The sequence below is a fragment of the Polyodon spathula genome, chromosome 2, assembly GCF_017654505.1.
Source record: "Polyodon spathula isolate WHYD16114869_AA chromosome 2, ASM1765450v1, whole genome shotgun sequence".
In the NCBI taxonomy this organism is placed as follows: Eukaryota; Metazoa; Chordata; class Actinopteri; order Acipenseriformes; family Polyodontidae; genus Polyodon; species Polyodon spathula.
The window spans coordinates 7844433-7862990 of NC_054535.1; the positions used below are offsets into that span (position 1 = coordinate 7844433).

Genomic DNA, 18558 nt, shown 5'->3' on the forward strand with positions numbered 1-18558 from the left:
ACTCACAGCGTACACTATAAAAGGAGTTGACCTCACTGCTGCAGCATAGCAGCACTGTCAGTCACTCATGGGAACTGTAGTTATAATTAATCGATGTATCCACTGGCTTAGACTGTAAATATCAGTAGATAATCCTAGATGAACACACAATGCAAACAAACCCTTTCAAAACCAATAACTGCGTGTTATTATGGTAACACAGCTATACTAGCTGCAGAAAAAAAAAAAAAAACATTAATTTAATGTACAATGCAGTAGGCAAATAAGCTATTATAAAACATAACAATGAAGATAACATAAGGGAACATTCTGGAAAAATTCCAGGTAGAGGACTATTCCACAGTAGTGTTGTATGGCCAAGAGAATTTACACAGCCTAGTAAGGGACAACAGTTTTTTCATTAGAAGCATCCAATCCCCACCCGAGAAAAACCATGAGAGTCAACTCTAATTTGGCAGTTGAATACGGGGATGATTATGCAATGCTATGAGTCTGGAGAGTGAGCTCAGAGCAGCACTAATTCCAAAGAGTAGCTCTAACAGCTGTTTTTGTTGTTGTTGACTGGTGAGGAAAGGATTACATTTTGTTATGATTTCTGTTATCTTGGTTTGCTATGAGAGTTAAATAATTTTGCCCTCTGGTGTGGTATATTCCTCTTCATCATAAAACAAAAAGGTTATTCAAAAATATCCTGGAATTTTGGCCAGACAATGCTGTGATTATTGGCAACTGTCCACCTGTCTCTTGAAGCATGTATGTAAGCCAAGTTATCATTTTGACTACCAAATTCCAAACATGCAGGTGATGACTGGTTATGCAACAATATAGCACCTCTGTTCATACTGCATTAACATTAGAAAAATAGTGCAACAAATAAAAAAGTCAACACAGTGTATGCTATATAGTATTGTACTTTCTATCATGAGCTGCCACAGCAAGCATACGCAGGGGTCTGAGGTCTTTTATGAAAATTCTAGTAGTGCTTAGAAGTATGTACTTTATAATGCATCGTGTTGCTCATCATACAGTCATCTAAACTGACTGGTATTCCATTTTGCACTGTTCCAAAAGGATTTTTTTAAAAAATCTGTTCTTTTTCTCTTTCTTTGCAAGAATTCGATCTTGTGAAATGGACAGCTACATAATATATTATAGGCTTTTTATGGGTAGAAGATAACATTATAAAGAAATCTCTAGCGAATACAAACTTTTTAAACGCCTTAGACATAAGTTATATTATAAATAGGGTTATAAAAAATAGGCTTACAAAAAAAATGAAATCGGTTGATAGACAATAAACACCGGAAAACACCAAACTGTGGAAATGGTTAATCAATTCATGCTGACTTTATCCTTTTTCCACTAAAAAATAAAACCTACTACAAAAATAATAATACATGTATTTCCCAGTGGGCAATGTCCAGCCTTCCTGACTTGCATCTAACATTGATTTGTTCTGAATACTTTAAGCCCGCCCCAACTACTGAGTGACAGCACATTCCTACATTTCTATTGGAGACTCCTTTTGCAAGTTTTAAAACGAGATTACAATCAAGATGGAGGCTTATTAGCGCCATTTTAAGATATATTACAGTTAAGATATATAGGATTTAAAAGAGTTGTGGCAAAATGTACAAAGTTACCTACACACACAAAATCCAGATGACTGTGCCCCTGACCATAGGGATTTCTTGTGGAAGACAGCAAAGGAAAGAAGGTACAACTTAAGTGTGCAAGTACTTTACTACTTTACATATTTTTTCAAAAATAACAAACACAAATTTTGTACAGTATGTCAAAAATGAAAATCCTGACCAAAAAACAATTATTTAGATAAAACTCAGAAGCCCTACTTATAAACAACTTCACATTAGGTGTTAATAAGGTGTGGAGTCTGGCTAGATTTACTATTTAACAAGATCACTTGTTCCTTGCTTCCCACATAAAAATGTGCCCAGCGCTACCCTGCATTGCATTGACATTGCACAACACTGAAATATGTTGTAAAATCCCAGAGTAGCAGTAGTTATAGAGCAATGGACTTCAGCATTAGGCAACAACTTAATTCTCAGGCAACATCCAGTTCATTCTGATTTGTAACTTTCAGGTATTTGTAGTCATGTAGAGCTTAAATGGAATGCACGTGCTCTCGAATACAGTGTTTCAGTACTGCAAGTTTAGGACTAGTTCCCCATTGTGAAAGCCACAAGGAGAGACTGAGAAGTGACTAGTTGTGAATACCAAATTATTCTTCAGGAAAATCATATTGTAACCATTTCTGTGTAAAAATGAAACAATGTATTATGATGAACATTCAATAGGTAAAACTTAACCTTTTACACCACTTGTATCACACCATAAAACAGTATTGTACAATATATGCACGGTACACTGGCACACCAATAGTGCGGAGCGTTAATCATTTGAATTTGAAGGCTTTAAGCTGTGTAAGCTCTGTTTGGAGGTGATAAAATATCAATTTTTACAATCAACACCAGCCAGACCTTATATTTCAGCTAGATAATGCACAGCCAATGCAGCCTGTTACTTGGGTCTAGATCAGCAATATGATCATTGTCTACCGAGGCAAGCCTATTCACAAACCACACAAGAGCAGTTTGCCAAGTCATTGGGTAACATGAAATACAGACTGTAACTAACAAATAAATAACACCTACATTGACACAAAAGGTGCTCTGACTATTTATTTGTTTTATTTATTTTTTTCTAGTCATTTGCAGACAGTTTGTAATTCAGTGTATATGTTAAAGTAAAAGTTTGAATATTGGTAAATCTTAACGTGTATTGGTAAATGTCGATTTACTCAGCATTATAGTACACAAACACACACATGTATCTGACATCAAACACCCTATGTTTGTGTTTTGGTCTTAAGTGCAGAAACATCTAAACATCAACAGTAACCTTTATACAAATTGCACCAGCAGACTTTACAAGTAAGGGTTACTCCAAAAGAACTCCTGAAATAGATACGTTTTCAGAGTGTGTGGCTTGTTCTGATGCTGGTCTGGAGACAAGAGAAATCATGTATGTGACAGGACATCGTAATGAAAGCTAAATTCGCAGCTACTGGACAGCAAATCAACAGGGAAGACAAGATTGGTTCACAATTCTGTCATCGGCTGGATCCAAACAACACCCTCCCTCAAAATCAGCCAAACTGCCAACCCTGTTTCAGTTCTTTCCGCACCAGCCAATCCACTCCCTGCCTGCTTGAATGATGCCCCGCCTCCAACAAGTTTCGAGTCCGACTCAATACAACTCGGACTAGTCAAAGATTGCACATATCCAGATAAATTATACTAAGAGTAAGACCCAGATAAATAAATATGTTAGCCAAATAATAATAACTTGAATAATAATAATAAAGTTTTCTTATGTGTATGTCATTTTTATATATTGAAATTATGTTAGGGACTACTTTCCTCAGCGGAAGGTTACCCAGAGAAACACCAGAAGTTCAAGGTAAATATAGGTTTTAAAGTTTTTTTAAGAGAAAATAAAGAAATAAATCATCTTCTAATAGCAATAGAGCCCTCTCGATGCAGGGTTTTACGTTGTTGTCGCCTTCAGCTCGGGACACATAACTCCAGTCGTGGTCATCTACCACACGGTAGAGCCCGGGCTCTATCGCTTAAATATCAAACTGTTGCCACAGAGAATTCCCTAAAAAGTCACTAACAGCATCGCACATGTTTAGTACATTTCACTCGAGACTCTGTAGACTTGTTTGCAACTGGTTTGCAACTATTGCAACAAACACAACACTTTAGTACATCTACCCCTAAATGTTATCTTAAAAGACATTCTATGATAAAACATGTTTTTATCTTTCTGTCCTGGGTAATAGTGATAGTTTGTTTACTAAGTTTGTTTGGTACGCTTAAATTCTAAGAATTATAATGCTTGCAAGTGTAGGTCAGTATCCAGTATAAAGTCAGGGTAAAATAAAAACATTGTGATTTTTTGATACCATGTATTTTTGGTAGGGTTTTTTTTTTTTTTTTTTCTGTAATTGTGCTTTAAAAACAATATGAAATATGCTTACTCATTTTTGCTTAGTTCCTACTTTAGAATGGAAACGTGAACTACCCTTTGCATTGTAAAGAACGTCGTCATTACCCACTTACGACCTCTCTGCTTGAACCACACCTGGTGGATATATATATATATATATAACATTGGAAAATGAATCAAAGTAATTGTTAAAAAAAAAAAAAAGTGAAAAACTAGGGAGGAAATAACACTAATTAAATGAAACATCTTTCAGATCGCCACCCCAAGTTTACTTTTTTCTTTTTTTCAGAGGCATTAAAAACAAATAGACATTTATCCTGGTGTCAGATTATTTGGACTGGTGCAGGAAATGAAAGCTCAGTGCAGTTCACTATCAGATCAAAATGTACAACCACTACAATGCTGGTCTTTACTCTGCACACTGCTGGCAGGGAGCAATCCAAGTGTTACGATGAACAGCAGAAATATTTAACATACTGTTGAAATACTGTGTAAAATTATAGAAAACTATTTTTGCAATGTCTGTACAGTTACATAAAATAATGCACATTTTCACAAGGTTACCTTTTAACGTTACAGTACTACATTTTCCAAAATGTTACATTTTCTTCAACAGTGTATGAGTAGGAGCACAGGATCGACATTGCTTACCTCTGCGATGCCTTCATAGTATGATAGCCTGGTCTTGGTCAACACAAAGAACCTCTCCTTGTAGTTGAGTGGCGAGGTTCTTTTCTTTTGCTGTGAGCGCTTTATCAAAGTCTCTTCTCGGATTGGATCGGTATTCATCTCGTCCTCCTGCACACTGTCCCTCCTGCCATTGAGCATCCAGTCTGGAAAACTAGAAACACAGGCAAAAAAACCGTTGCGTCAGTTTTTAAGTTTCTTATGTGCTTCTTCTTCTTCCTCTTCTTCTTACTATGGTTACAATGTCATTTTCATTTATAATTACAGCTTACAGGCCTACCCATCGTGACAATAAGACCACACAATATCCTCTTCGGTCACAATCTTTTATTAACATTTTTTTGAAAACCCTTTATGTGAACTCTGGAATTTGTGAAGTTGCCCTGCCAAATAGATACAGAGATAGGATACTTAATTCAGTACAATTCCGTGTACAGTAACTGAGTGAAAGGTATATGCCTTTACGGGTTATATCTCTCAATGAGTCATCAAAAATCTTCGTGGACCTCAAAACAGCAAGTCTTATGAACCAGAACTAGCGAAACTGTGTTCGAGAATGTGTTGTAGCAATTAATACCGATGACCACTGTTGAAAACTACCCCTCAATTTTTCAGTCATGGTATTTAAAGTACCAGCAGCAGCACACGCAATTTTCACAGTTTTCATAGGTCCATGACAGCTTTAATTATAATTAAAAAAAAATGTTCAGAAAAACAAATCTTTTTTTTACACATAACATGATACACAGGTAGGCTCTCACACACACACACACATTATATATATATATATATATATATATATATATATATATATATATATATATATATATATATATACACACAGTGTAAACACCACGACACAACCACAAACATATATATATATAATATATAGTCGTTAATTTATCCGTTATGTTACTATACCGTAAAATGCAAACACAGATTTAAAAAACATTTAAAATTTAAAATAAAGCGCCCAGTCATCAGAGAGAGCACACACCTGTCAAGTGAAACTAGCTTGCTTCCGCGGTTCCAGTTCATATTCCCAAAATTATATTCTTAGCTTTGATATATTAGTTATCTCCAGCAGGAAACCCCAGTTTTAACCCGAATGAAAAGGCATATTTACTCGTTAGAATATGTCCCACGGAACACCGAATCATTAGTTCCGTTTAAAATAGTTAACCATTAACAAATCTGTTTGTGTTGTTTACCTGGTACGTATCCCTTGTTCCTGGCTGGGGTAAGTTTAGTGAAGTCTCAAACAGCTCGTTTTTCACACCGTGCTCTTGCTGCTGAGTTTCTGGCTGGCCCTGATACGGAAACACCAATCTTAACAACTGCTGCCTGCTGTCGTTAAAAAGTGAAGAGAGAAGAAAAAAACGAGGAAGTTGCGATATAAAATCCTGTGCATATCCACAGGGAGGACTGAAGCACCGAGAAAAGGAACGATAATACAGTTATAGTACTAATACGCCTTGCTGTTTTAATTAAACTAAATAGCCCAATGCTATAGCTGTTGGTGTTTATTCACTTTTATTTTATTTTTTTACACTTCTACCACAGGAACAGGTTTTTGAAAGCATTAATTTGAAAGCATTTACACGTACCAAATAATGTTGTATGCTGTCACTGAAAGTTTGAAAGTGGTATGCTGTGAGATTTTGGTACAGGTGCAATCAATTCCGATGTGATGGCTTTTGCTATTGTCAAACAGAGGTACCTTTAAAATTAGAACATAAGAACATAAGAAAGTTTACAAACGAGAGGAGGCCATTCGGCCCATCTTGCTCGTTTGGTTGTTAGTAGCTTATTAATTATAAATCATTTTTTTGCATACCATAAATTATACATAATTGTTTTGCAAACTTAAACTGGAAACAGACAATCAATTTATCTAAAAAGAAAATTCACGACGAACAAGACAAAATGAGAAGGCCACCGCAAAGTTGCAGAAGTAAAACAATGTACAAGACCCAATGTATTGTATATGATAAATATTCACATACTATTTTCTTAATGGTGTTAAAATATGATAAATTAAATTATAAAAGATGAAAAAGACAGAAAACAGTATAACGTACCAGATTTGAATGGTCACTTCACTGCTTTCTAACACTACATCTGTTCAGAAAGGAGACATCCACAAGATTTGAAATGAACAATTCTTTATAGCATTTGACAGATGACCATGCCCATAATGAAACGTAATATGATTTGGCCCATGGCCTTGTATATTGGAGGTCGATAGCCGCCCTTATGCTCTGGTGGATCTATGATATAATGTAGATTGATTGATTGAAGAATAACTAATGCCAGTGGGCAGGACAAGTGGCACTCTGGGCCACCTTCCACCTAGACAAGGAGCGCTGAAAGGTGGAGGCACAGATGCCCAAACAAAGAAACGACCAGGAGGTGTAGACGAGAGGGTTAGTTAAAAGACAGTTTGATTACTTATGTGATTACTGGGTGGATTTCCCTTTCCAGTGTTGCAGATCCACCCCAAAAAATTTAGTATGAGGGCTCAAGTTCCTGTTTTTATAATTGTAAACACAAACAATTAGGCTGGTAAAATGTTCAATATCTACTGAATTTATTAAGAGATACTGAAACCCAACTTTAAATAATTCCAGAAGCACATCATGTGAAGTCATATTACATTAGATTGTTATTAATTGCATTGCCCATGTGCCTACTGAAACTGTTTTATGCAATTATCAGCAACATATACTGTGTAATACATTAAATTGTTTTCCTGATAATTGCATACAATTGTGAAGTACATTTCTTTTGAAAATGTATGTTTGTTATTCTGATTAAATGCATACAGCTGTGAGGAACACGGGATATGCATTTTACAGCAATCGACTGCATGTGCATTTTCATAGAAAATGTGCTTCACTTTTTTAAAGTTAACAGGAATATGCAATTATCATGAATGCAATTCATTGGAATGCACTGAACTGGTATAATTCTTAAACCTACAGTTATATTATATTGGCACACCATGGCTACATTGTCAAAAAATAAAAATAAAATATATATTCACTGACTGGCACAACACTTAAACACGGCTCTTACAACTAAATGTATTAGACCCTCACCTACACTGTAAACACTGATAAGTCAAATTTACTCCAAAAAATTGAGTAAATTCATTGCCTTAATATGATTAAGTTTAGCTACTCATTTAGTATTTGTTACGACAACTTTATCAGGGCCTGCCTAAATTCATAACATGTATATTCGTGTAACTTAACTGTAACTGATTTACTTTAATAGTCAAGTTAGTTTGAACATTTTTATTTCATTTAAACAATGAAAAGATAGCTGAGGCAACAGCATGTGCAACCAAAAGGCTATTTTATTACAGTGGTTTACAGAAGTATTCACCCCACTGCAAAGTTCACACTTTGTTGGCACCTGAGCCTACACAATGATGCTTTCAAATTAGACTTTCATATAGAATCTTCACAAACTACTCCACGTTGATAAAGTTAAGAAATGCATATAGAATATAAATAAGTAAGATTTACAGGTAAAAACAGATTAATCTCAGTTGAATAAATATTTAAACCCTTTGCTACTTCAGCCCTAAATCAGCTCAGGTGCAAATGATTTGTTTGAAAGCCTGTGTACTGAAAGTGGTTTAACTTGTAGATAATTTCCCTCAGGTATATAAAGACTTTCAAGCTGCAACTTATAGTGATCCAACAAAGCAACCATAAAGACCAAGGAGCTTTCAAAACAAGTCAGGGATAAAGTGGTAGAGAGGCACAGAGCAGGAGAAGGGTACAAGAAAATTTCAAAGGTGCTGATTATCCCTCTCAGCACAGTGAAGTCCATCATTAAGAAGTGGAAGATGCATCATACCACCCAGACACTACCCAGATCAGGTCTCCTTCCCAAACTGAGCAGCCAGGCAAGCAGGAAACTGTATCTGAAATGGGAGTCAGTGTTCACACATCAACAAGAACCGGTCCCTACACAAAGCTGGCCTGTATGGACGGGTGGCAAGAAGAAGCTATTACCCAAAAAGCCTCACGTATGCAGTTTGCGAAAAAGCATGTAGATGATACTGCAGACATGTGGAAAAAGGTTTTGTTGTCAGACGAGACAAAAATTAAATTCTGTCTGGCGCAAGACCAACATTATCCCAACTGTCAAGCATGGTGGTGGCAGCATCATGTTATGGGAATGCTTCTCTTCAGCAGGGATTGGGAAGCTTGTCAGGATAGAGGGCAGAATGGATGGTGTAATGTACAGGTGAATCCTTGAGGAAAACCTGTTTGAGTCAGCCAAGACATTGAAACTGGGGAAGAAATTTACATTTCAGCAGGGCCATGATCTGAAACACAAACCCAAAGCCACACTGAAGTGGCTGACCAAGAAGAGAATTAATGTTCTTGAGTGGCCCAGTCAAAGTCCTGACTTGAATCCAATCGAAAATTTATTATGAGACTTGAAGATTGCAGTCCATTGACGATCCCTAACAAACTTATCAGAACTGGATAAATGGGCAAGAATTTCACCATCCTACTGTGCAAAGCTAGTAGAGACCTATCCAAAAAGACTCATAGAAGTAATTGCTGCAAAATGTGCTTCTACCAAGTATTGACTTAGGGGGCTGAATACTTATGCAACCAGTAAATTTCATTTTGTACATTTTCTTTGCAAGTTTTGCTGACATTTAACCTCCCCCTCATATAACAGTGTTCAGTTTAACCACTACAGCTTTGAATAAAAAAAAGTTTGCTTGAAAAACTGTCCATTAATTATTTGTAATTCAACAAAATGTGACATTATTGGTAGAGGGTGAACACTTCTGCAAACCACTGTAGCTGCCAGTGCAGCATTTACAAGTGCTGAAACCAGGAAGATGCAGAGATGTAGATAGGAGGAGAAGACGGGGAGGTCACATCCGCAGACTGACCACTGAACAGGGGTGGCCACATACAACACAAGGAGAACACATGTAAGGGAGCAGTCGGGGGCACAAGAGACAAGCTAACACAACACACTTGTGCAACCGCACATAGACAAAACAACAACACAATAAACAAATAAAATTTGAATTTTTAAGTAAATGCAACTTGATTTAATCTATTTAAAATGATTTTGGGGTTTACAGTGTATGCCTCTCACTAAAATTCTATGCAGCACAGACTCTAAGTGGTCCTGGGGGTCCTAATACCTGCTGCACATGAAGTGATCTTATACTATGGCAGTCAAAGCAAATTGAATGTCTGGAGAAATTCTATAGAAGTGTCACAGCACATCCATCAACTTAGCAAAGGAAGGACTAGCACATTAGGAATAAATCGATTTTTGAACCCTGTGATTACTTTTTTTCTCTTAATCTGCAGTTGAATAACATGTGTTCTATAAATGACTAGATTAGCTCAGAAAAATAGTATATGTCAGGCAGCCTATATTTACTGTAGAGTTTAAGTAAACATGGCACCCTTTTTTATAGGCTGTAAAAAAAAAAAGATTTACTATTGACAGTCCCAGGCAGATAAATTGGTTTTTATTGCATTTTATCATGTTTAGTTAGCTATATAATCTAGTACTTTAAATTCAACAAATCTATAGCATATTTGTAACATGTGGTAAGAGTACAAAGTTCCCTTTCAATGGAAAGACAGTAATTACCGAGTGGGAAGAGCCCTCTCTGACCACCAATCACTGAGCATATATAAAAAAGCTGCCCTATCAGGGCCCTGCTGTGAGGGGAAAGTCCCTCCCACCTCCTGCTGAAGAGGGACATCCTCACAGTAGCATATCTCCATTTTCTCTTTCACTTCACTGAGACAGTTCACAGATTGGTTTGTGCTTTCTTTGTCCGAATTTGGCTGATTTGTTGTTTTTTTTACCATCAAATTTATTTAATCCACAGTAGAATCACGCTTTCGAGCGTTTGTGAGAGTGCTCCTACCTAATTATTGTGTCAGTTTACTGACTAGAGCTGGTTTCAACCCCTCTTTGGAGATTGGTAAGCGGCTTTGTGTAGTTTTCAAATACTGTGTGGAGAGCTGTTCTGGTGCTGTAAGGAGAACCCACGGGCTCGTGGCGTCGTCCTCTATGCCGATTTAATCGGCCACAGCGACAAAAAACAAAAAAAACAGCTCGGGCCTAGCGCCTCTCTCAAGCTTCAGGCTCTCTTAGCGCGGCTACGCTTGCCCTTCGCAACCACAGCAACTGAATCGGCTGCATACTCTAGGACCCCACCCGCCACAGTGGGTCACCCTCTCAGGGGAAGCAAGATGGTCACCGCCAAGGCGGTACCACTTGAGGGGGCTCACCTTCCCTGCGCAGGCTCAGACGCTCAAACAAACATGTGCTGGTCCAGACGGACAATACTACAGTGGTAGCCTACATAAACCATCAAGGCGGCCTGCGCTCGCCGGGCCTTCACCACGCATTGGACAGACACCTGTCATGGAGGCACAGAAACTTGCGTTCCATCAGGGCAATTCACCTCCCCGGTGTGAACAACAAGGCAACAGACCTCCTGTCCAGAAATGCTCCAGACAGCTCGGAATGGTGAAACAGATTTGGGAGAGGTTTCCACCTGCATGAGTCAACCTCTTCGCCACAGCCGAGTCCACTCATTGCCCCCTATGGTTCTCCATGGAGAGAGACGGGGGCCCTCTGGGAGTAGACGCGCTAGCTCTACAGATCAGCTATTATTAGTACTTCTGCTCTACTCCTCTGATGATGTAACACCGGTATCATTAGGCTGTTTTCACAAAGGGTAAATAAAGCAACATTAAGGGGAATGTTGATGTGAGTGTGAACAAATAAGTGACAGTTTACCAAAAACTCATCTGAACTCCAGTACGATGTGTGCATACCTGTCAGACGACAGAGTTGCAGTTATCCGGGGTTGCCTCTTCCTGTTTCAACAGGATTCACAGGTCACCCTCCTATTGTGCCAGAAACTACTGGGTCTGATGGCCATAGCAGCCATTCAGCTGGGTCTGCTTCGCATGCGCCCTCTGCAAGCGTGGCTCAATGCGTTCCACCTCAATGCCAAACGCGACAGACACCGTTGGCTGACTGTGTCTCATGTGTGTTTGGCAGCCCTACGCTGGTGGAGGACAACCTCTCACATGAGCGAAGGTGTGTGAATGGGAGTAGTGTTGAACCGCCAAATGGTGATGACAGACGCCTCCAACTTGGGTTGGGGAGCGGTCTGGGAAGGCAGAGGAGTACACGGATCCTGGCCGAACTGCTGGACATCCCTGCAAATAATATGCTGGAGTTGTAAGTGGTATCCATTGTTCTCCACCACTTTCTCCCAGTGCTGAGCTGTACACAAGTGATGTCCCGTGCACCTTGGGGATAAAACTGTCATCCAAAGGAAGCCATTTCTCTTTTACCATCGACCGATGCGACCTCGTGGTTGATGGTTGTCTTCTCTTTCAGGGAACCAGGGTTACGGTAAGTAACCTAACGCGCCCTTTCAATTCGAAGATGACCACCAATTACATTACGTATGGGATAATGTACAACAGAGCCGTCACGAGGGAGAAGAAACGACACCATAAGAGGGACGCACAACACTGCCTAACCCAGTGGTTAGTGGTGTGAACTTACACCCTCAAGGACCCTCGTGCCTAATGAAGGCAGGGCAGGGTCTACCATATTAAGACGGTAGAACCTGGAGAAAGTATGCGGTGTAGCCCAGCTGGCGCTGTGCAAATATCAGACATCGAGGCACCTCTGAAGACGGCCCAAGATGTAGCCAACCCTCTAGTGGAGTGTGCGGCTATCCTACCCGAAGGGGGCAAGCCAGCACCATTATACACAGTCGAGACTGAATCCACAATCCAATGTGTCAGACATTGCTTAGAGAGGGGCTGTTCTAGGGTCTGTGTCCTGTGACAGACGGATTCAAATTTAAGTCCGGGCTTTGACTGGATCACTCTAGGATATTTACTTTCTTGTTTTTATGCCACTCCAGTGTCTCTTTGGCTGTGTGCTTGGGGTCATTGTCCTGCAGAAATGTGAATCTCCGTCACAGTCTTAGGTCTTTTGCAGACTAAAGTAGGTTTTCCTCAAGGATTTGCCTGTATTTAGTGCCAACCATTTTGCCCTCTACCCTGACAAGCTTTTCATTCTTACTTGGCTTCTCAGTTTGGGAGGACGGACTGCTCTAAGCAGATTCTGGGTGGTGCCGCATACCCTCCACTTATTAATGATCGACTTGACTGTGCTCCAAGGGATATTCAATGCCTTTGAAATCTTTTTATACCCCTCCCCTGGTCTGTGCCTTTCCACAACTTTATCCCGGAATTGTTTTGAAAGCTCCTTGGTCTTCATGGCAGTATCTTTGCTTTGAATGCATTACCCAACTGTGGGACCTTACAGAGACAGATGTATTTAATATGAAATCATGTGAACCACTTTTTTTGCACACAGATGGACTCCATTTAACTTGTGTGAATTCTGCAGGCAATGTGTTGCACCTGACCTTATTTAGGAGTGTCATAGCAAAGGCCAAATTTGTTGTCGTCCCCCCCATTTTTTCACACATTGAAAGTGTTGGGTAGGTTGTGTAAATCAAACTGTGAAAATGTCCAAAGGGAGTGAATACTATATATATATATATATATATATATATATATATATATATATATATATATATATATATATATATATATATATACCCACACACACACACACACACACACACAAATATAAATTCTAACTAGTAAAACTCATATTTAGTAGAAGTTATATTTCATATAATTGTGTGTGTGTGTGTGTGTGTGTGTGTGTGTGTGTGTGTGTGTGTGTGTGTGTGTGTGTGCGTGTGTGTGTGTGTGTGTGTGTTAGAAAGGTAAAAAGACAACACATGAATTAATTTCTCTTGTTAAATGTTTTTATCTCCATGGCAGTGCATGAAACTCTCCTCACGATATTCAGAGTCGTTCTTTTCCTATTGAGTAAGCAGACACTGACATTTAAATATCCCCTCCCCGAATGACTGCATTGGTACGGCCGATTTTTCTTCCTAAATCAGAACTGCATAGCAACGCATTTCCTGAAAAAGACGGCAAACAAGTCGTGAGGCAAACTGTCATAACTTGCTCATGTAAACGTTGCCATTGACTGTTGTATTCACAGGAACACAAGAAATAAAACCTTTACAAACATAATGGTATTTATAATTATAAAGAAACATACACGTGTGTGTACTGAGGTTTGGCAAGTGCTACAAGAAGGTATGAACTAGTAAGATAAGAGCCACATCAGGATGTGGTCAATGTGGGGATGGAAACATAAAACATCAAGTGTGTGGTCATGAGTTAGTTAGATTTCATGGTTGGCTTTACAGTCGTCGTAACCCCCCCCCCCCCAAGATTCAGACATCATTTAAAAAAATCCAGCTGATTCTAGCCATTAAAATATACTAATTACTGTTTAAAAATCATAGTAGTAATTTTTCAGGTGTGGTAAAAATTCTTTAACTTAATCAAAAACAACCGTTTTTGTAGGCCAAACACAGGGGGTGGATTAATCACATGGCTATGCTACTACAACTGTTGTCAAGAAAGGTGTCATTTAAAAAAAAAGTCATCATATTTTACAACCCAAGTGGAATAAACTGTAACACCATAGCTTCTCTGAAGTTCTTGATCAAATGTTCTCATATTGAAAATGCATAATGTAGTACAAATCAAGCCCATAGAGACACATGGTCCCTTCACACACAGAGCTATACAATATGTCGGTCTGGCTCTGGAGGCATCATTACGTTTTCAAACAATGGCTGTTGTCCTTTTAAATACCTGGGGTGCAATAAACAGCAAAGCTGGCAGCTCACCTTTGAATAAAGAACAACATCTTTAACTAATAATTCTTTCTCATTAGTATACACACTGTAAATATATATAGATAGATGATTTGCTTTTCTTCTTCAGTTGTATGTGTAAGAGTAGATTTTTTTGCCATGGCTTTATCCTCCAGACAATTTAGTTGTTTCCCATTCCTTCTGTGGGACAAATTTAGGGTATGGTTAGAAGAAAAACCAGGAGGGACGCTGGCCCTCCATGACCTGAGTTGTGTACCACTGGTTTAGAGAGATGGGTGCTGCATGAGTGTCCCGGCTAGACATAGCAAAATATAGATATACCCTTTTTACTGTTTCCCTGCCAAAAACAGTTTAATCATCCTGCACTTAGGATTTATTTTTCTTTTGTTTTGTAAAACATTATTTTTTCTTAAATTGTTTTGTTATGATTTTGTTCTGTTCAGTTCCTGGAATGTAGAAAAATAAAAAGGAAAAGAAAAAAGAGAATTTGCAAACGAAACTTCTGTTGTCCGTGTGCTTCCCTGCAATACCATATTTGGCCACTTGGCACATCTTAACAAGACCAAAAAGTCAAATCTAAAAACATACCTCATTAGAGAGTTATTGTAAAACATTTATTATGCCTATTTCAAATTGTACATCTACAGTGTTGTGACATTTTTTAATTGAAACACCATGTTTTTTATATTGATAATGTCAGTATGAATGGAGATAAACTTGCCTTTAGTGCTTGAATTTGTCAACTGGAATGGAAAAAAACCCCACTTCTCTGAAAAGGTGCTCATCACACCCACTGTATACAGAACATGTAACATGAATGTGAAGTTGGAAGCAGGCTTGATGATTTTGACAGGTTGAATATGAATGTTAGGATGATTTCCTTTTTTTTTGTTTAACAAAACTGAAATTCATAAACAGAGTTATATATATTTGAAGAATGTAGGTGTTCCTGTTTCTGCATACAGGCACCCAACACCCAAAACCACAAGCAAATCTGTAGCCACTGCTGTCTTAAAGGAAGAGTGCTAATAAATAAGTAACCAACAAGAAAGAATGACTGCACCGAGTCAATGCACACGTGTATGCAGTCAAATTTAAAAGGACATGCTGGGGTGACCAGGTCATAAATAAAAGGAATGGATTCTGTAAGACACAAGCTAGCTATTCTATTTACAGTTTTCATGTGGGAGGTTTACAGCTCTGTTTTTACTTTATTCAGTGTGTAATAATACCTTTTGGCTTTTCTGTATCAGTACTAGTGTGATCCACAGAGGTCCTAAAAGAAAGAAAAGAAGTCAAGGATAACCAGTCCTGTCAAAGGATCATACACTGACTGACTGACTGGCTCAAAAAGTAGAAACAGGTGTAGAAGCAGACTGTATGATTTTTTATTTTAATTACATTCAATATTTTTTGTCCAGTTAGTGCATTTGTACCATTCTGTGCCACAACGTGTGTTTATCTGTAATACAAATTGCATATTGGGTTGTTTGAAAAGCCTTTACAAATCCTATAGGATAAAACTGATCCACAACATACTCCTACAATAAATTGCAAGTTACTGCCATCTAGTTTTTGATGAAGGACACTGCGGTTTTCTTTCTTTAAAATACAAACTTCCTGTATGTTAAAACCATTGGATTTAAATAGTGTTTACAGATGGGGAAATGGCAAATACACATTTCCTGCTTCATCTTTTAATCAGATATATTTTATTAATATTAATTAACTTGGGGTAACGCATCTACTGGAAGATACATCTTTACTACTCACAGAAGAATCTAAAGAACGCACAATACCTGGTAATCCAACATACTCTTACGGAATTAAAAATATATTTTAATATTTTGAGAAACATAATGTAATATATTGATTAAAATGTTTCAATATAGTGAAGATTACAAAATGTATTCTAGAATAAAATGCCAATATATTGTCATTATATTGTACAATATATAAATCCTACTCAAATATTACATTTTTTACTTTTTTATTTTATTTTTTGCATGTGAATACTTTTAAAGTAGTTAAAAAAACAACAAAAACATTCAAGAATATAAAAAACATTAAGACTAAAATGACAATATATTGTATGTCAATATATTTACAAAATATATTTTCCTTCCATAAGGGTAGTAAATCTTGGGAAACATTCCTTGTTGCGGACTCAAAGAAATATAGAAATATCCTAAACATTGGCATCTCAGACAGTTTTCTAGGTAAAGGAAGAGGGCATCTTTAAAGGGAAAACATATTACACCTTAAAACATACATATAGGTCAACTGAAAACTGGACTTATCTGTAAGTAAAACAAGATCCAACTCTGTGTAATAATAGAATTGTTTCAACTGAAAGGCAGTTAAATGCAAAGCACCATACACTCTTTATTGTTTTATTTTCAGAAAATGTGTTAACGAAATGTTGGGCTAATTTCCCAATACAATGATAAATGCACATTTCCCAACTCAGATATGATTTATCAACGACTCTGTTGTCACCTGATATGATCCCTGCAGTTCCTTGGTTTGATATATAAAGTATTTCAATGGACCAAGTTTTAAAATCAATTGCTGTACAATCACAGGCCTGGTCTCTTTTGGTCTCTCTGCACCAAATGTATTAAAACTGTGGGCCAAAGCCTTAACTAGACCACCAAAAGGTGGGTCTGTTACCATAACAACCTGCTCTCAGTATTTTTTTAAAACACAATCTCTGCTGACTTAGGTTAAGGACAACTGATTCGTTCACTTAGATATAGAGACTTAATTTTAACGGCATCAAAAACACAACCTTAAAAAGGACTGCATAACAGTTTGAGCCATGCCAGGTTTTTCTGTGAGTCTAATTTTTATGTACATGACAAGTTACGATCAGGTGTCTAATCAAGCTCACAGTAAAAGCTGCAATGGCTCAAACTACTATGAAACGGAAACCTTAAAATATGTCCTGTAATGACAAGTTTGCTTGTTTCACTTTCTCTTCAGCGATAAATGACTGCATTCAAATGTTTACTCGCCTAAATAAATAAGAGTTTACCTTTCCGCTGAAAAAATGATGGTTAAACATGTTGTAGTGGCAAAATTCACAGCATTTGAGTGTCTGTTTATATATACAGAGAAATTTTTTCTCCACATTTTTCCAACCAGTCATAGATAAACAAATGCAAGTAGACACTGATTTTCCTTTCTGTACTCCTGCTAAGCCTTAACTTCTGGCTTTTGTAGAAGAAAAAAATACAATTTGTGTCGTCAAAGTAACAGAATATCAGCTATATAATTATTCTAATGAAAGACTTACTACATGCATTGTCCATTACAGATGCAAATTTACTTTGTGTAAAAAACATACAGCCATTCAGCCCTTCAATAAACTCATATAACCATTGCTGCATAATATTTTGTATTCATATAAGAAGGGGGTGTAATAACAGAAGTACAGTATACTGTCATTATTATTGACTGAAGCTACTCGTTCCCAGAGACATTGTATAACCTTTGACTTTACTATATTTCTCAAAGTTTAACATGGTGTTGTGGTTACTAGAAAGACTGCCACTGATCAAATTATCTTTTTTATCTGACAAAGTCTGTAATCTTTATTGTGTAATGTAACAAAAAAATGTAACACTTTATTGTGTAAAAAAAACAATTTGGTTTACAAAATGTAATGATGCTTTGTCTTGTACAATAATGAAGAATATACAGTGCTGTTATCTTCAGTACAATTATCCACCTTTCCTCAGTATTTGTATAGTTTTGAGCAGTAGACTGCGGTCCAGGGACCTGTCTGTGGTCCTACAGATTTTTCCCAGTTAAGCCTTAATGTATATCTGTTGTTTTAAAATAAAACAAAGACAAGACAGCTAAACAACCTGCATGAGGATTGGGTGAATCATTTTCTGTTGAGCACAGATCACTGGCTGATTGCTGATATTAGGATCACCTATTAACCTGTAAATAGAACACATTCACATTCTGCACATTCCTGGAGCAGAGATGGTTAGCACTGTATT

At 37.6% G+C, this 18558-nt stretch overlaps 1 protein-coding gene across 2 annotated transcripts in view; it reads right to left on the reverse strand.

The window, feature by feature from the left end:
- The window catches only part of LOC121329659 (tyrosine-protein kinase Tec-like), a 40073-nt gene extending 33993 nt beyond the window's left edge, over nt 1-6080 (reverse strand). Inside the window, exons 1-2 of one of the 2 annotated variants that reach the window (XM_041275377.1) lie at nt 5937-6080; nt 4690-4879 (exon numbers count right to left, since the gene is read on the reverse strand). In XM_041275377.1, coding sequence (XP_041131311.1) covers nt 4690-4866 — 177 coding nt within the window. In that variant the 5' untranslated portion in view covers nt 4867-4879; nt 5937-6080. Of the gene's footprint in view, nt 1-4689; nt 4880-5722; nt 5865-5936 lie in introns of those variants that run through there. The other variant, XM_041275370.1, reaches the window with a different exon arrangement.
- Between the last annotated feature and the right edge of the window lie 12478 nt (nt 6081-18558).